Source organism: Triticum urartu, chromosome 7 (genome assembly GCF_003073215.2).
Source record: "Triticum urartu cultivar G1812 chromosome 7, Tu2.1, whole genome shotgun sequence".
Classification (NCBI taxonomy): Eukaryota; Viridiplantae; Streptophyta; class Magnoliopsida; order Poales; family Poaceae; genus Triticum; species Triticum urartu.
In genome coordinates, this window is record NC_053028.1 from 521,970,908 (window position 1) to 521,991,448 (window position 20,541).

Sequence of the window (20,541 nt, forward strand, 5' to 3'; positions counted from 1 at the left end):
AGAAAGATGCTAAACCTAGACTTATTCGATGGGTTCTCTTGTTACAAGAATTTTATTTACATATCATTGATAGAAAAGGAGCTGAGAACCCAGTAGCTGATAATTTATCTAGGCTTGAAAATGTGCTTGATGACCCACTACCTATTGATGATAGTTTTCTTGATGAGCAGTTAGCTGCAATAAATGTTGCTCACGGTACTCCCCAACACTCAACTCTCTCACACATATTTGGATATGGTGGAAAGATGATTTGAGTGGAAAGCAAGTTGGGGAAGGCTAGAGATCAAGATTCTTGTGATTGTATTGGAATATCTTGGTCTCAACGCATGATTAGGTGGTTCTCTCTCAGAAAATGAATGCTGGAAGTGTTGGCACGTTCTGATGGCTCTCTCCACGAATAGAGGATGGGTGGAGGGGTATATATAGCCTCCACACAAAATCTTATCGTTACACACAATTCACCGAACTCGGTGGGACTGAATCGAGAAACTCGGTCAGACCGATTTGATTCAAAATGTGAACGTTAGAGTTTTCGGCGAGACTGATATGATCAACTCGGTGGGACCGATGTGCTAGGGTTAGGGTAAAACCTCAACTCGGTCTGACCGATTACACAAACTCGGTGAGACCGATTTTGGTAATAAGCAAAACGGAGAGTTGGTCAAGCAAACTCGGTGGGACCGATTTCATATCTCGATAAGACCGAAATAGTTGCAACAGGCAACAAAGAGTTTGCAAGCCCATCTCGGTGAGACCGAGATCCCATCGGTGAGACCGAATTAATTTGGGTTTTAGGCAGTGGCTATGTCAAGTGAACTCGGTGGCGCCGGATAGATCAAATCGATGGGGCCGAGTTTGACTTTAGGTTTAGGACATATGTGGAAATGAGAAAGTGGTTGAGGGCTTTGGAGCATATCACTAAGCACTTTGAGCAAGCAAGCCATTAAGCAACACCTGATCCCCTTTTAATAGTATTGGCTTTCCTATGGACTCAATGTGATCTTGGATCACTAAAATGAAAATGAAGAGTCTTGGGCTTTTGCCAATATTTGTCCTTAGCATCTTGAAGGGGTTCCACATCCTCTTGTCCAAGCCACTCCATTGTTGAACTCATCTGAAATATACTAGATGAAAATATTAGTCCAACAAGTGATATGTTGACATTAATTATCAAAATCACCCAGGGAGCACTTGTGCTTTCAACTAGTCTAATCACCCCCTCTAGACATACTTTCGATCCTACAAACTCCAACAATTAAAAACAATTTTAAAGGAAAACCCACTCAGACATTGCTTGAGTATTAAGATAAACAGAATAAGATTATCTTGTTGTGCTCCAGCACGATTCAGTTCAATTCTTGTTGTGTCATTGGAACAATAACAAGATAATTCTTGTTCTCTCAATTCTTGTTGTACCACAAAATCTAACTGTTACTGTTACCACAACAACAACAACAACAACAACAATTTAATGGCACAATTAATTCATACTCCAGTTAATTCAGGAACTACTCCAAGCAATAGAAATTCATACTCATACTCATACTCCAACTAGTGCAAATTCAGAAACCATGGAGTACTTGCAAAAATTCAAGGAGTGGTCTACGAGCACACAAACACTTTGGTTACTACTCAAATAAGCAACTAGAAACATTGACATAAGCAACCGGACTTTGTAAACTTTCTGAAATAGACAATAATTTATTGTAAAACCAGCATGTACTCAATTTATTCAACTATAAACATTGACAGAAGTAACTGGAATTTGTACTCAATTTACTCCAAGTTGTAAACTTTCAGTTGAAAAATGTACTCCATCATCTGCACATGGAGTGCTCAATTTAGATGAATTTTTAAACCAGTGAACAAGCCATTAAATAAGGGCTACATATATACTCCTGCTTTAAATAAGGGCTACATATATGGAGTACAGCCACAATCATCTCTGTACTCCAAATATGCTGACAGACAAGCAAAGCATTCAAATCCCTCTAGACAAGCAGAGCATATACAAAGATGAATGGCTAAAAAAGAATAAGGGCCATATTATGCTAACCTGACATCTAAGATATGCTTATGGCTAAAAAAGATATGGAGACACATTTTAATCTGAACATGGAGTAAACATATTGTACACAAGCAGTATATGCTAACAGTATGAACCATGCAGATTGTGTCATGCAAATAAATTGAAGATTGTGTCATTTTAATCTGAACCATGGAATATGCAGATACTCCTAATCTAAACATGCAGATTGGGTCAACTGATTTCAGATTCGGCAATCAACAAATCCACATATTGAGCCAAATCCACATACGGAACCATGGAGTATGCTTGACGACTACAGCAACCAAGATAAAGGGGGGAGATAGGGGAAGCTCACCATGCGCTCGATATGCTGGCAAGGTCGAGGGCGACGAGGAACGCCGGTGTTCGTTGCCACCGTCGTCAAGCAGGACATCCTCCTGCTTCACGTGCCCTTGCTGGCCTTGCACGCGCTAGAGATGCTGTCGTCGTCGACCAGGCCGACATGACTGCGCTCCTCCTGCTCCAGCTCACGATGACGGCCTCCTACTTCATACTCAGCTCCTCCCGCTGAGTATACAATAGCTTTAGATCCAGCCAGCAGCACAACTCCTCCCGCTGGTCCTCGCCACCGTTGGTGCCCGCGCTCCTCTCGGCTTGACTAAAAAAGGCACCTTTAACTCCACCGAGAGGTGATGCGGGGCGAGAGGAAGAGGCGACGAGGGCTACAGCGATGCAGGCGAGAAGGATGCGGGAAAGAGGGATGCGGGCAGCTACGTCAGAGGAGCTAGGGATTTGGGCGGCGACGTCAGAGGAGCTAGGGATTTGGTCGGCGACGTCAGAGGAGATAGGGATTCCGGAAGCGACCGTTGAGACAGTGAGTCGAAGAACGACAAGTGAGCGCGGATTGTAGAGGGGCAAAATGGAAAACACCAACATTTTCCGTAGCGTTACGAAATTTCAACTACAGTTTCTAAACGCTCTTATAAAAGTTGACAGAGGGAGTATTTTTGTTTGATCTATCTATAAAAAAACTATACCATTTAATCTTGCTCATAACCGTTGAGGGATTGACAACCCCTCTACGCGTTAGTTTGCAAGTATTTGTTGTTTGTGTGCAGGTGTTGTTTACTAGTCGTTGCTTGGTTCTCCTACTGGATTGATAATCTTAGTTTCATGACTGAGGGAAATACTTATCACTATTGTACTGCATCATCCTCTCCTCTTTGAGGAAATCCCAATGCAACTCACAAGTAGCAGACATCAAAATGTCTTTATGCTCCTTGAAGTTGATGGAATTCGGGCAAGGCTCACATGGAGCTCGGCAACCAGCTTTAATTCCGCACTGAACTGGACAAACACAGCCACACAATTGTTTGCGTAGGCACGTGCAACACCTACTGCCCCGGCGACCTGCTACCCCGTGCCTGAAAAGGGGACACTCAAGAGTCATCGATCCATGATTAGAAGACGATCAAACCCAGCCTGGATTAGAGCAAAAGTGAAGCACGATGCATGAAAGCGAGAACCATCCACCGTGAGAGACCGAGCGCGGTCAGCTACAACATAACCGAGGCACAACTACCATGACAATGACAATGAAGACGATGACAACTAAAGCACACACATCAGAGGGACAAATCCACCACAAGCCATGACCCAACATTACTTTGCGAGCATAGACACGACATCACCAAGCAATGAGTCCACAAGCCAACACCTCTGGAACGAGCGATATCGAGATTGTAGGAGGATCGACGGGTGGATGGACACAATCTAGAGGGGAGCAACATGGTGTGTGCAAGCACCAAGAACAACACCAACCATGTATAGCTGAAGGGCGACGATATGCCCCAAAGCCGCCTAGACAAAGGAGAGGCCAAACTGCCACAAGCAAAGGCCTTTGGGCAACCAATGACAAATAGGCCTGCGACCAACAACCATTGCCAACCGTTGGTGCAGATGAGACGACAAGAGGCGATACTGCCAGATTTGACGGAACCACCACTACATTATGGCTGAGAAGGCTGGGGGAGGAGGGAAGGAGAGATGATGGGCTAGCCGCTACCCCGCTACCCTGGACGGTGCATGTGCTCTGCCCAACAACCACCATCGCAACTACATCAATAAATTAGAAGGAGGTTAGCATATTTATACCCAAGCTCTACTTGCAAGCTGGGTCCGCTACTGGTGACTGGAACAGAGGCACGGTAGGGAAAATTTGAAGAACAACTACAAGCCCAAACCCACATTTGTCGCCGACCCTGGAAACCACGACACTTGCATGGGACCGGATATGGTGCACTATGACCAAAAGCGAAGCCTAGAGGGGGTGCTTTGCCACCGCCATCCTTGGTGGTCACATGGTCTTCCCCGGAAGGAAGTTAGGGTTAGGGTTCGACGCGTGTTGCCCTGGAGGTGGGTGATGACCCTTTCTGCACAACTAGTAATACTGAATAACACAGAACCCTCTAAATCGAGAGCCTCTTTCAAAGAGGATTTGGCACCCTAGACCATGTTAACCTATCTGCCACTGCTACAAGATCAGCGGTTGGCATGCTTAAATGGCACACATTTTGGAAATCTATGAAATGTATAACCTGGCATCTCGAAACAAACACTACCACCCATGGTGTGCCTTTTTTTTGCAGGATCACTTACAAGCGGGTGTATCTAGAGATATATTTGCTTGCATCAACTAATTTCGGGAGGAGGGCAAACAAAGGCCAAAATCAGTGCGGTAAAAAACTCCGGCAATCCAGTGAGTGCACAGACCACCCAAACTTGCCCCGATGCGCAGGCACCCCCACATGTGCTGACCGGTCTCACCGACTCGCGCTAGAAACTAAAAGATCTGGCCCGCCAGTGAGATCAAAATATGGGGCTGTTTGGTTTCCGGCCACACTTTGCCACGCCTAACCTTAGGCAAGTTTGACCAAGTTAGGTAGGTGTTTGGTTCTAGCCACACCTAAAGCAAGGATTATTTTATGAGCAGTGAACCCCACATGTCATAGACACAAAGTGTGGCAAGATTTCCTTAGACAAGCCAAAGTATGGCTAACAATTTGAGTAACTCAACTAAAACAAGTGTGGCAAAAATCATGTGACAATATATGGCAAAGATAGTCACAATCCAAACAGCCCCTGTGTCTTCACGCTGCTGGAAGTACATGGAATTCGGGCGCGGCTGACAAAGAGCTCGGCACCCAGCTGTAATTCCGCCCCGAACTGGATAAACACGCCGATGCAGCTGTTCGCGTAGGCACGTGCGACGCCTCCTGCCCCGGCGGGTCACGGCAGGGCCGGGCCCGGCGGCCCGCTACCCCGTGCTTGCTGGTGCCTGAAAAGCAGACACCCTCTCCGCCTCTCGCACACAAACAGTGGCTTTCCGGACCGATGGACGGGCACGTGCCAACCGAGCACGCAGACGAACAATCATAGTATATCCAGTACACCCGTCTGAGCTCAGCTAGAGGAAGATCTTTGCTGGTGTACTGCAAATATTATTTTTCTTCTAGGAGTACCATGTTGCTGTTCTAGGATCAACTTTTGGCTTTTGGCAAGTGGGAGTCGAATTGCCAAGATCAGAAGATCAGGTGGAGCCGCTCCGGAGGAGAATGAATCTCCGTACGGGTTAGGTGCCCAGCAGTAACATTTTTCTCTCTCTCTGGAGTCTAGAAGCTACTAGCAGAGGGTTAATTTGTGCACAGAGAAGCTCCGTCGTCATCTTAGTCGGCCCACATTATAAAAGTGCAGATATCCAGATGGATGCTATAGATGTCTTAATGGAGAAATTATTATTAGAAACTAAAAGGTTCATGACTAGTTCCCGCATTAGGAAAGAGGCTCAAAAGCAATGGCGGGGTATCTTTTTTACTTCGCCAGCATACGCGAACACTGTGCTTAGATGTTGATTGAGATCAACGAAACTTCCATTTTTTCCACGGAAAAGGACGACGTGCGGAGAAAGTGGACGGGAAGCGTGACTACGCGAGATGGATGTCCCTTCTCCTTTCCGGCAGCACCGCGCCCGTTTTCCCTTGGACGCGTACACATCCATCTGGGCGTCGCTGTCCAGACAAGAACTCGCTAGAATCTCCTCCCTCAATGGAAAATAAAAATTCAGGTGTGGTGTCTTTCCCTTCATGTAACAGTTTCATAAAAAGAAACTGGTTAAAATCAAGACTAATTTGAACTGAAACCGCAGGAAGTATTTTGAAACGGAGAGGGCAATATGTTAACATCATCAATGTGATGTACGAATTAAATCCAATCTCTACAACAACACACTATTGAGAAATAGTTGAGACCTTGGGAGTAAAAAAAGGGGAAAAAACAAAGAAAGCCGACGCCGCACAACAAACAAACAGGAACGTCATCTAAGTACTCGCTAGAATCGCCGGTGTGTGGCTGGACTTGGAAATCCTCCTCTCCCTGTAATCTCCTCGCCCAATGGGGTGAAACCTTCTCGAAAATAAAAATTTAGGTGGGTGTCTTTCCCTTCCTGTGCCAGTTTCAAAAAAGGAACTAGTCAGAATCAACACTAATTCTTTTGGGGGGGGGGGGGGGGGGGGGTGTTAGGAATCAACACTAATTCATGATTATAGTAACATAAATTGTTATATGTTTTTTCAAAAATGATAATATGTTAACATCATCAATATGATACCAATTAATCCGATATCTGCAACAAGGCAAACTCGTGTTAGTTTGTTCAAAAGTCAAATTTGTACATGTTTTACGAAACTTTTGCAAAGAATATCAGTATCTATAATCCAAATTTATACCATTAGATTGCTCATGAAATGCATTCACATATTTTATTTATTCTATGTTACGGATGTCTGATACTTTTTTCAATAATTTTGGCCAAACATGTGTATGTTTGATTTGCACGAACTCTTATATTCCAAAACGAAGGTAGTATTAAGATCTAGTTGAAGTGTTGGAAGAGCGCACACACAAAAGAGAAAAAAGAAAGAAAGCCGCCTCGTCTAATGGCACACAACACACAAACCAACAGGAACATCGTCCACCATCCTTGACACAACACGAATTACGTGAAACGTTCTCTCAAAACAACGCTCCGGGAAGAAAACGACGTGTCGACATCGTTGCCGTCGTCGTCGTCGAATCCAACCGGAGGTGGGATTTCGAGTTTTGATCCCGGAAAAGCACGTCTGAGCAATGCCTTCGGCAAGAAGGAAAAAAACTGCTCTAAGCATCGATGTTGAAAATGAAGAAAACTTGACAAGTCCCGCGTCTACATGAAAGAAAGGGCCGATTTACATACAAAAGTTAAAACGAATAGCGAGTTGATGTACCAGGTCGACGTCAACTACGCAAAGCCTCCGTCTTTTTCCCCTGCGGCGGCGTACGCAAATAGTGCAGGACCCACGACGTGCCGAGAGAGAGCCGATCTGATACATGACTACGTGAGATGGATGCCCGTTCTCCTTTCCGGCAGCACCCAGAGTACCCTGTCGGCATGGCACGATACGGCAGGCTAGCGGCCCCGTTTCCCCTCGCGCGTCGCCGTTGCATGCGCCGGAGGCGGGCGACGCCGATAGCGACGGCACGGGGGCTCGATCGGTGGCCCAACATCCGTCGCCGGCAAGCACCGATGGGGACGGACGGACGGAGAGACTGAGGTCTCGCGAGGACGAGGCCGAGGCCGTGGCTTAGCTTAGCTAGCGCAGCGGGCGAGCTGTTGGCTTCCATGTCCACACGCTGCTTTGTCTGTGGTACTGTACGTGGGTTGGGCACTTGGGTTTGACTGCGTCGCGCTTCTGGAGATCTCGCCGTGGCCCTGCGGGCGAGCGGCGCAGGCGCCGTCCCGACCCGTCGGCCGCTCTGTCGGGTAACGATGCGTAGGTGGTGCGTGCACTTTGCTTTTTCCTTGTAGGGAAAAGGGTAGCTATGCATGAACTCGTAAATGATAGTACTCCTACATAGTACTATTGATCACCATATGATGATTTCGGTCCAAAAAATACAAGATTGACCAGGTTAGACCTAACCACATTGTTAGCTTTCCCTGGCCCCTTTGCCTATACCTGGCTTATATTTAATCTCTCATTTTGAGGTATATTATTACCCCCGCGTTCTCCTTTTACTTCGCATATTAGTTTGGTCTTGAAGTGAGTTTGATCAAGTTTATAGAAAAAAGGTAACGATCAATATCATTAGATCCAACCTATCATTTTTTCGCTGTGGATGTTACATCCTTCCTCCGTTCCTTTATACAACGTGTATTTTTTAAGTCAAACATGTACATGTTTAACCGAGTTTTTAGGAAAATATATCAATATCCACAATACGAAATTTATAGCATTTGATCCATCATGAAAAGTAGTTTCATGTTTTATCTATTAGGTATTGCAGATGTTATTTATTCTATAATCCTGGTCAAACAGTTAAATGGTTGACTTGCACGGAGTATTTATAATATGTTTTTTTTGTGTGGGGCTTTTTTTTAATATGGTTGATGCTGACACATTTAACACAACATTGTTAAACTTTGCAAAGTGCAGTTTAAGAAAAAAATGACATTCGAAGTAGAAAAAAACTAATGGACGGCTACCGTTTCTCTGACATAATTTCCCACGTGGTGTTGATGAATTGGGTCCACATTTAATTTGTGTGTGCAATATTAAGTAAAGTTCGTTTTGTGCACACACATAGTTCAAAGTGTGTGACCCGCGAAAAAATAAATCAAAGTGTGTTCTGTGGTCTTTATTTTAAAAGAGAAAGCGATTTATGTATAAACTTTAAAACAATCTTGTGGATGTGCTCTTGGCCCAGTGGTGGTAGCGTGGGGACCTATTTCGACTAGGGTTGGTTTGATCTCTTTGGGCGACATTGGGAGCTCCTAGTAAGCGCCTGTTGCGCTGGTTAGCAGACGCAACACTCGCATGCCGCCTTACATGGGTTGGCCCAACTACATGAGCGATCAGCTGTCTCTCGTCAAGCGCATACGCCCGATCGCTTCTTCGTGGTTCGACTAAAAAAACTTCTTCATAGTTGACCTGGGCGACAAGTTGATAATTGACATGTTTGACCTTTGACCGCTAGAAAAAATGGTTCAACTTTTTGGAAAAGTTCGTGGATCTGAAAAATGTTCGCAGATTTGCAAAATGTTCACAAATTGAAAACAAATTATGAATTGATAAAATATTCATGAATTCAAAAAAAGTTCAGGGATTTTGGGTAAAAAAGTTCAAGGATTTATTTTTTATCAACTTTGGAAAAGGCCATGGATTTTTAAAAAAGTTCATCAATTTTGACAAAAAATCATCGATTGTCAAAAAAGATCATCGATTTTGGAAAAGGCCATCGATTTTGAAAATAAATTTCATCAATGTTGAAAAAAAAGTTCACAAATTTGAAAAAAAGTCCATTGATTTTTTTAAAAAAATGCGAAATTGGAAAAATTCTCGCATTTAGCAAAGGTAAAACAAAAAATGAAAATGAAAACCAATCAAAACCGTTCGAAGAAACGAGAAAATGAAACAAGAAAAAAGAAAAAGGCAGAAAAGAATGAATTCATCACATAAAGTGAGGGTGAGGAAGTCGCTGGTTCAAATCCCATCGTTTTTTTGTGTGGATAAAAATCAAAAATAAAAGGTAGACGGGCCAGCCCAGCTCGCAGGAGGGGGTGTGCGCCCGTTTGCAAAATAACCTATAACGGGCGCCTGAAGCGTTAAATAGGAAATGCCGACGACATTTAACCATATCAATTAATTTCATTGGACCACATGTCTGTCTCACACCTTCTTTATTCTTAGTTAAGTAAGCCGCACGGGCTGCTCCATCTATTGGTCTAATTCCTCCATTTTGAAAAATTCATCGTAACAAAGTCGTGGGCAAGGCTCTGACTCGACAATTTGCCTATTCTATCATTCCAGTAATCAAAAAATTCCATTATCGTTATTTGTTTTCACTAGCATACATAAAAAAAGTTCACCGCTACAAAATTAAGCATATCCCACTTCTCACTCAATTTTTAATTATGCTTTTCACTTTTTTATGGATCTTACTTCTCAATTGGGGGTTTTAGGGAATTTTAACTTGGTTTTTTGAATGAAAGAAAATCTTCACCTTGTTACTTTAAAAAAAATAGTTGTAATTTTAGTTATGCTCACATTCATTACAAGTGCCTTGTTCTAGATCTAATATCCACGAAAATACAAAATAAATCCTACAACTAAGAATTACATTAATATATCTTAGATGCATCTTCTTCATGGTACCAATCTTTGCAAGATGAGGTACTCTCAATAATTTAATATAGATAATTCAATTAGACTGTTGTGGTAACACTGCGAGTCCTTAACCCGCACGAACTTGATTACGAAGAAAGTTTTTTTTAAAGTCCATTGAGTTGTCCATCCAAATAGATGGGACAATGTGAGTGATGAGCATACTTGAGCCTAGAATGAGCCCCCTAGAAATTTAGGTCGTCAAACTACAAGATTGTCACCATAGTGTCGAATAAAAATTCCAACTCCACAAAGAATCAAACCAACAAAATCATTATACCACGCTAACATGAGGACACGAACTTCTTTGGTTCCATGACACCACCAAGATTTAGGTAATTTATTTGCAAAAGTACCACAACCACCACTAAATACCGACGAGGAACTCAAAGCTCTTGAGGATCTGAGCCCTCCCTCTTAGCATTAAGATGACAGCCGAAGATAAGGGCACCAAAGTATCTTTGGCACTGGCTGCTCCTCAAACCCTAACTCTCATATACTTCTATTTTTTCCATGCAGGCTTGTGTTTTTTGAGTGAAATTTTTCCATGTCGATAATAACTGAGCTGTGGCAAATAAGGTAGTGGCTGCTCCTCAAACCCTAACTATCGTACACTTCTTTTATTTTTTGGCACAAGTTTATTTTGATAACAAAATTACACAGGTAAGCACTGAGCCTCGAGTCCTCCTGTTTGATGCCTTGCACCAGTTAGCGTGTTGGCACTCGCACGCTCTAACACATGGGCTAGCCCAAAACAAGCGAGTGCTCCCTCCTTCCTTCGGTTGGTTGACTGGTCGACTTGGTCGACCGTTGACCATTGACAGTTGAGAAAATATGAATATGAAGAAGTATACATGTAAAAAAAATCCTGAGTTTGATTTTCTTAAATGAACAAAGTTCTTGAAATTAACAAAGGTTCACATTTTTTTAAATCACGAATTCAAAAAAAATCTTGAATTCAAGAAAAGTTTGTGAATTTGAAAAACATATGCAAATATAGGAAAGAAACTGAAAAATAAAATAGAAAAATAAAGAAAAAACAAACAAAAAACGTCCAAAGAAACCCAATGAAAACCGTTCCTAGAAAAACCAGGGGAACCTTCCAGGAGATCCCAAAACTGGTGAAAAAATGCCATATGGGCCGGCCCACTATGCAAGCGAATCGGGAGTGGCATGGGCGCTGTGTACCGTTAAGGCCTAAACCAGCGCTATAGGCCGCTGAATAGAAATTGGGCTAAGGCGTGGAAAAGCTGGTCTTAAAATCCCATCCACAAATTCTTGGGGTCGGGGCCCAGTGCATCTCGTAGGCCATTTTCTGCAACCGGAACTGACGGCCCAAGAAAATCCTTACGCCTCCACAATTCCAAGCCTTCTCCTACTCTCTGTCCTCTGCCCACCAGACCACAACAGTTCGTCGCGGCGGAGACGAGACGACCAGCCGGCAGGCGACGACGAGGGGCAGCGTCAGCTCAGATCCGACGAGATGGTAAGCCCATAAACCCTACCCCTTCTGGTGATCTAGGCTCCCTAGGGTTTCGCGAGGTACTTAAGCGCCGGCGGTGATGTTCTCGCAGGCGGCCAAGGCGATCTCCAGCCCCGTGCCGGTGGAATGGTACCCGACGCTGGCCGTCGTCATGGTCTCCGTCGGCCTCATGCTCACCGCATCCTTCTTCATGTAAGTCATCCGCTCGATTCCGATCTCCCCAGCTCCTCACGCGATTCGTGCAGATCGATGGCCTGATCCGATCTGATGCGCCTAGTGGCTGCATGTGTTTGGGACCTAGCGGAATTAGTCCATCCGCGGGTTGGGATAAGGGATCTGATGTGGTACTTTGTTGCGCTGTCAAATAATTAGCTCGAACAGTAGGTGGTAACATCCTCTTAGGGAGAAACCCAGGCACGATGAGTTTAGGCTGTGTCGTCTTTGGCTTATTTTCACTGCTCAGTAGCGTTTTGGGTCCTGCATGACAGAGGTGACGAATGGGCTTACCCTTGGTGGCTTCAGGTTGGATAGATGGGCCTAGGTTTGTTTGAAGTTCCGTGTGGACTAAGTTCAGTAACCCTTGCACCTATTTTTCTGCTTGTCAGGAAAAGGATTTGCTCGCACTGAACATTTGGTTTGGAGTTCCTGGATAGGTTAGATTATTATAATTGGGCTGCTAGAACAGAATAATTACGTATCACATGACCTGCTAGAACAGAACAATTACTTATCACATCACCTGCTTGAAAAGAACAATTGGGCTCACATTGAACACTTGTTTGGATTTCCTCGCATTGACCACTTTTACTTTCGATTTGTTTTTTCCCATGGAATGGAATGATTCTTGTTCTTGTTGCTGCCTATTGATACAATTCGTGTTAGTATTACTTTATTATATTATCAGTCATACACTACCTAAATTAAAAGGCGATAATAGGACACTGTTGTGAATAAGAGCAATTAAATTCAATGAGCTTGTAGTGCATACCCAAACATGTGAAAGGTAGCAAAAACTTCTGATTGCATTTTCTCTTTAAAAATAAAAATAAAACACATCGAAGTTCACTTTTTATCAGTGTGTCTAACTCCAGAACAAAGATAAAACTTGGTTAGACCTTTTTATCAGTATGTTCAATTATGCAACTTAGAGTAATATGACCTAGTTGGCTAGTCGTCGTCCCTGCCAATTTGATGGTAACAGTTCAAGTTATGGTTATTTCCAGAAACTGCGATAAAAAAATCATTGGCCCTAAGGCTCTTAACCAACCAGTATGTATTGCACATTATTGCTATGCTTACCAAAACATAAGAATCAGGGTCACCTATTACAGTTTTACAGGATTTGCATAGGATTGTGATCCTATGGAATCTTTCCCATAGGTGTTGTTTGATTTGTAGGAATGCAATCCTTAGGATCATTCTTTTGGAACTTTCCCCAGCTTTTGGAGAAATTCCTATGCTTCCATCAAACACACACCTCTGCCAATTCCTTTGTTTTGCAATTCCATGTGATTCAAATGGGCAGGGCATGTCAATCCTCCATTTTTCCTATCCTATGAATCAATGGAGCCCTTGGAATTCAGGGAAAAAAATAGAAATAGGAAAAACATAAGAATTGGATGTCATGACCTGCTAAACCCTACTGGAATTAGCACAAAGGAAAAGAGAACTTTACTATGACGAATGGAACTGGTGTTTAAGAACTCATTCCCTATGAATTTTGATGGCCTCATTCTGTTAATATAAAGAACCTCACAGGTAATACCATATTAGGAAATATACCTAGAACTGAAATCCGAAAATCCTTCAGTCCAAAACTTAACTCAGTTCATGATGGGAATAATTTTCAGCATGGTGATTAAATATCTATTTTGTTTGTGGTGCTGGTAGGCATAGTCTGGTTTTACTCGGGATATAGCTAATTAGGAAGTATACAAATGAAATCTGGAGGTAATGTCAAACTGATTACTTAACAGAGGTGTTAGCTCAAGCCTTAAATTATCGAAGTTGACCAAGTACTTCAGCACTTGCAATTCAAGCACACAAAAATCTAACCAGCAAATTTGTCCATTTCAGTTATGAAGCCACGACTTCAAGGCGGAACCGTAGTTTAGCAAAGGAGATTGTCACAGCGTCCATTGCTTCCGTCTTCCTGGTATGCCCCTTGAAAGACTGTCGGTTGTTTCACAATTTTGTATAGGGTGGTTGATGCACATCTAAGTTATCTTTTCGATTGTTTCACAGGGCTTTGGATCTCTCTTCGTGCTCCTTGCAAGCGGTGTTTATGTCTGACAACCGGCCTCTCCATGCGTAGTTCTAGCTAGGATGCGTCACATGCCTGAAATTGTGCTGCTTCCTGGAGAATATGGAGTCCCACATGGACATGATTTTTATAATAGACGAGTGACATCAAAATTTAACCAATGTTGTTGAACCTTTTCTGGAATCTCTATCTTATTATCTGTCCACAACTTCATTTCCATTATTAGTTATGGGACATAAGCCGCAGCAATCCTTCAAATTTTTGTTTCATAATACGCAGTATGACCACATTTCTTTTCAATGGTTAGGATTTAGGAAGAAGGTATGCACTGAATATAGTACTTCAATTACCGTTTCCACAACATAACCTGGAGAAACCAGGATGAATTTGGGGCAAAATATGGAGACTGTGCAAGCATCAATATCTCTACCTCTATCTCTACTTCTCTATCTCTACTACTTAAAAAGAATGTAAGGTTCCCATTTCACCTTTATTCGCACCACTCCTTCGTCCAACCTTCCTTATATGATAATAAATCAACTTAATTACTTACCTTTTGAACCAGTTTCATTTTAATTTACTTACCAAACTTCGGATCAAAATCTAAGGTAATTCATGGGCAGAACTTGATGATCATTTATTTACACAATCGCGTTATTATAGACAGGTAAATCACAAGCCGACGTACTAGAGGATTTATACCCCGTTGCAACGCGCGGACATTGTTCTAGTATATTTATAAGAAGGGAAGTACTGGTACAAAATGACAGGTATTTAGGAATAATGTAGGAAAGGAGATATAATCTTTTTTTCTTCAAGATGGCTTGTTTAATGGCAGCGACTTGTAGACGTCTAAGCACACAAGTATGTGTGGATGTGATGGATGACCGCATGCTGAGAGTCAAGATAAAGTGCCTCTTTGGATTGGAGTTTTGAAGGATTTCAATCCATATGAATTTCTCCTGTGGAAGCTCCATTCCTATGCCTCCTATGCCATACGAATCTCAACATGAGCTCAAACCTCCTTTTATTTCGAAACTACTGTGTGGACGACAGTAGCCGCACGATGGGAGTATTCATCCGTGCTGTTCACTTTTGCTCAATGCATAGATGGCTTGATGTGCTTCCTCGTGCGGAAGTCGCCCATAATCTGTCATGTGTGTAGTAGCACTGTTTTATTTTTCCTTTAAGAAGTCCAATGCACTCCACTCTTACCTCTCTCTTCTCGCTTATTCCTACAAAATTCCTGTGTTTGTTTCCTGTGCAACATCCATGGGCGTACCAACTCCTGTGTTTGTTTCCTGCCCCCTTGGTTGGAGTTCGTACCAACTCCCAAGCCTAGAGATCCTCTTCCAGGGGCGGCTTGATTTGTGCATTGGGGATCGTGAAGCTCACCTCCAAATTTCCCACCCAGATCTCACCTCTAACGGGCGGAATAAATTTTTGACTAGAGATCTCACCCACTAGGGATCGTGAAGCTGGCCACGGTCTTCTTCTCTGCATAGAATCAAAAATCCTACACTTACGGGTGAAAACTCACGGGAGGGGACGTACGGGATTAGGTGTTCGCCCACCAAATCTCCCTCCTCTCTCTGTTTTCAACCGTGGGCCTCCTGATTTCCAATCAGCAGATGCCATGTCAGTCTGTAGGTACTAATCCGTGACATTGAGTCCGTAAGTGTAGCATCTCTGGCATAGAATACGCATCAGAGCTATAAATATACATGGATGATTGATGTGCCTGGCGTACTGGTAAAAAAGTTGTGCTCGGGTTGATAGACGGTGGCTATAGCCTCTGCATGACTCGAATTCCCGACGTTTCCCTCCTGAACCTCTAGAATAGGGAGCTCTAGCTTCTGTAGCGTGTAGTTCCGGCCTTCCGGGCGTCATGTCAAAGGTGCTGTTCGTTGGCGATGATGATTCCGTCGAAAGGTCGGCATCGAAACATGGCTCGATTGCATCTCTTATGATCTAAAATCGTCGGCCAAAAAGAAGGGATTAGGGCAAGATGTCATGTACTGCCTTCTTCTGGGAATCTGGGTCTCTTGCCTTAAAAGAAACGAGCAAACCACTCCCAATGATCCCCTCTCCCTGCTTGCTTCAACGATGGCTCAATGGGGTTATGAGCAGTTAATAGCGCCACTAAAACTCAGCAAAAGTCCATCAGAGACTAGGCTTGACCACCCTAGGGAAAAAGATCTTGGCTCTGCTCTTCTCTATGTGATTGGTCCCATATGCAGGCTTGCGGCTAATCCTCACCTTCCACGATTAACATTTGCAAGTAAACGCAACAGTTCTCTAGTTCCACAATATGCTGCCCTAGTGTAGCACAGTGATAGCAAAATAATAATCTAAACGAGTATTGTTTGACCTAGGTGTAGCGCGCTTCATCATGTTTTATATAGGGGGCTATTAGTTTACGCCACGGCCCACGGGCAATCACGTGATCGTATCGAATAGGTTCCCCTACCTGTTCTCTGCTCTGATCTCCAGGGACTGGTCTGCCCTCTCCGGTCAACCAGCAACCACTGTGCATTGGGGATCGTGAAGCTCACCTCCAAATTTCCCACCCAGATCTCACCTCCAACGGGCGGAATAAATTTTTGACTAGAGATCTCACCCACTAGGGATCGTGAAGCTGGTCACGGTCTTCTTCTCTGCATAGAATCAAAAATCCTACACTTACGGGTGAAAACTCACGGGAGGGGACGTACGAGATTAGGTGTTCGCCCACCAAATCTCCCTCCTCTCTCTGTTTTCAACCGTGGGCCTCCTGATTTCCAATCAGCAGATGCCATGTCAGTCTGTAGGTACTAATCCGTGACATTGAGTCCGTAAGTGTAGCATCTCTGGCATAGAATACGCATCAGAGCTATAAATATACATGGATGATTGATGTGCCTGGCGTACTGGTAAAAAAGTTGTGCTCGGGTTGATAGACGGTGGTTATAGCCTCTGCATGACTCGAATTCCCGACGTTTCCCTCCTGAACCTCTAGAATAGGGAGCTCCAGCTTCTGTAACGTGTAGTTCCGGCCTTCCGGGCGTCATGTCAAAGGTGTTGTTCGTTGGCGATGATGATTCCGTCAAAAGGTCGGCATCGAAACATGGCTCGATTGCATCTCTTATGATCTGAAATCGTCGCCAAAAGAAGGGATTAAGGGCAAGAATGTCATGTACTTGCTTCTTCTGGGAATCTGGGTCTCTTGCCTTAAAAGAAACGAGCAAACCACTCCCAATGATCCCCTCTCCCTGCTTGCTTCAACGATGGCTCAATGGGGTTATGAGCAGTTAATAGCGCCACTAAAACTCAGCAAAAGTCCATCAGAGACTAGGCTTGACCACCCTAGGGAAAAGTCTTGGCTCTGCCTCTTCTCTATGTGATTGGTCCCATATGCAGGCTTGCGGCTAATCCTCACCTTCCACGATTAACATTGCAAGTAAACCGCAACAGTTCTCTAGGTTCCACAATATGCTGCCCTAGTGTAGCACAGTGATAGCAAAAATAATAATCTAAACGAGTATTGTTTGACCTAGTGTAGCGCGCTCATCATTGTTTATATATGGGGGCTATTAGTTTACGCCCACGCCCACGGGCATCACGTGATCGTCTATCGAATAGGTTCCCTACCTGTTCTCTGCTCTGATCTCCAGGGACTGGTCTGCCCTCTCCGGTCAACCAGCAACCACTTGCATTATCGTGAAGCTCACCTCCAAATTTCCCACCCAGATCTCACCTCCAACGGGCATCACGTGATCGTTCCATCGAATAGGATTCACCGTACTGATCTCTGCTCTGATTCCAGGGACTGGTTGCCTCTCCGTCAACAGCAACCATGTTAACCCCCCCCCCCCCCACCTCCCACACACACACACACACCCACACCCACACATTGTTGACATTTCTGGAAACATGCAGGGCTTCTCTAGGTTGGTTGTAATCTCTTCTCTACTTCACCGACATGCTCCTTAGCATAATGGGCAGTACTTATCGTTTATGCATGCTAGTTAATGTTCTCATTTGCATCCTTCAGAATTTGCCTCTTAGTTCCCTCGAAAAAAGAAGGAAAAGAGATGGCCAGATCCAAAAGTGGGTTGAGCCATATACTGTTATCAGTTCATCACCATTCACCATCTTTAGTTTTATAGATCATATCTTGAGTATGCTAACAAAAAACCATGTCTTGAAATTTCCCTCGAAAAAAGAAGGAAGAAAACATACCACGCCTTCAAATTTCCATCTGCATAGGCATGTTCATTCCAGATTCAGCTTGCATGGTCTCTTACTATCGGATTTGCAAGCTACATGTTCATTAGTCATCTGGGAAGTAGTTTCATATTCTAAGTCGACAAAGAGCACATAAAAAGTGTATTTTGTAGCTAGTGTCATTATTGTATTTTGTTTTCAAGTTATCTTGTTCAAGAGAATTCTTTGGCTAACAGGTTGCGGACCATGAATTATCAAAGGCACTGTGCACTCTAGTAAATACAAGCCTGTTTGCGGTTATATGTAACACAGTTTGGGCATTCTGAAAATAAAGATCGATGGTGACTCTGGTTCAAAGCCACACAAATTGCCATTACAATACTTAAAAGATATCACAAAGAACTTCTCGCGAGTACTTGGCAAAGGTGGTTTCGGTGTGGGGAAATAGTTGCTGTGAAGAAGCTTTTGAACCCAATGTCGCAAAAGCAATTTGAGAATGAGGTTGATCTTCTGATGAGACTTGAGCATCCAAATATAGTACAATTAGTAGGCTACTGCTATGAAATAGAAAACGAACACTTCCCTCTCAATGGGAAATACGTTTTTGCTGGGAAGGCAGAAAGTTTGCTTTGCCTGGAGTATCTGCCTAATGGAAGTCTTGACGAGTTTCTTTCAGGTACAGTAATTGTGTAATGTCCCGTATTTTTCTTCTTCTCATTCAGTATTTTAATGAATGTGAAAGGATAATATACAATAGATTATTTAAGTCCTTTCATATATTTAAGTCCTTTCATATATTATTTAAGTCCTTTCCCGCAAAAAAAAAGTCCTTTCATATATTATGTATAGCACATCCATGATAGATTCTCAGATAACAATTGACGAAGGCTCTCCTTTTGGTTAAAGATTCAGATAAATCTTCTCGACTTGATTGGCACACACGCTACAAAATTATTGAGGGGACCTGCAGTGGTTTACAGTACCTTCACAAGCAAACTGACGGGCCTATCATTCACTTGGATCTAAAACCCGCTAACTTACTGCTCAATGATGCTTTGGAGCCCAAACTTGCAGACTTTGGTCTGTCACGTCTTCTTGATCAACAAGGAACTGTGTGCACTATGGAAGTTAATGGGACATTGTAAGTGAAATGCTGCATGATAATCTATTTCGTTTAAGTTATCTTAACACTTCAAAGATTATACTATTTTGTTTGCAGAGGATACATGCCCCCAGAATACCTACAAGGTATACTCGGAACTATGTCAGACATATTCAGTCTGGGTGTAATAATCTTGGAGATAGTAACAGGAGAAAGGAAGTACCCAGATAATATTCCTCCTTTGGAGGAATTCATTGAGACTGTAAGTGAAATCCTTTTCACTTTTCAAGATAAGTTTTTTTTTTCTTGAACAGTCCGGGGAAGTACATTTATTATTGTATGAAGATGCTAACAATCATTTTCTGATTCCACAGGAGCTTGAAAAATGGAGAGATACGCTGCAGAAAGCACCAGGGTATACATCCTTAGAGATAGATTGCCTACAAATAAGGAGATGCATTCAGGTAGGTCTAAAATGCATGAATCCTTCACGGGCTAAAAGACCTACAATCACTAAAGTCATCAAGATGCTTCAAGGATTGGGAGGTATGGATTGCAATATTAGCAATGAGGTAACGCCAACGGCAGCCCAGGTACAATCACTGACCGATAACACATGCTTTTTGCCTAAAAGTTTAAATCGTTACTCTGTAGTGGTAGACAGAGAGCCCAGTATTAGGCATATATTACTTTTTGTATGTGTCGTCTTGCTAGTCTACAATAAATGATGTTGGCAATAGCCAGAGAGCCCAGAAGAGTGGTAGTGGTAGACAAAAGAGAAGATACACAATTATCTCGAAATTGTGGAATGAAATATAATTAGGAATAAAACTTGGAGCTAGAATGACATTTGTCAAAGAAACAGATGAATTATATTTCAGTATTTGCATCTAGATCGTGGACTAATGTGGAAGTGCTAACAAGAAGTGGTCTAATTAATCTCTTCAAACAAAGTTGATCATAACATCATTTACTGTATCATTAATGCCAGGAGTTCTTCTGTATATGCAGATTAGGTCCGGCCCAAGAGAGTTGCTTGATATCCACCCCTTGGAGCTCAGCTTTAGCTTGGATTCAGACAAGCAGATCCGTTGCCTCGTAAAGCTAACTAATAAAACAAATGAATGTGTTGCATTTCATTTTAAGGTTACGGGGGTAACAAACAAGTACTGCATTGAACCGGCTGGCAGATTCCTGTTG

At 43.1% G+C, this 20,541-nt stretch overlaps 1 protein-coding gene and 1 pseudogene across 1 annotated transcript; both read left to right on the forward strand.

Moving 5' to 3' along the window:
• The first annotated feature begins 11,612 nt into the window (after positions 1-11,612).
• LOC125524622 (transmembrane protein 258-like) lies at positions 11,613-14,291 on the forward strand. The gene is made up of 4 exons (XM_048689662.1): positions 11,613-11,773; positions 11,862-11,962; positions 13,847-13,925; positions 14,015-14,291. The coding sequence occupies exons 1-4, from the start codon at positions 11,771-11,773 to the stop codon at positions 14,060-14,062; spliced, it is 231 nt and encodes a 76-aa protein (XP_048545619.1). The 5' UTR covers positions 11,613-11,770; the 3' UTR covers positions 14,063-14,291.
• A 4,255-nt stretch (positions 14,292-18,546) lies between these two features.
• LOC125519008 lies at positions 18,547-20,357 on the forward strand (annotated as a pseudogene).
• The last annotated feature ends 184 nt before the right edge of the window (positions 20,358-20,541 follow it).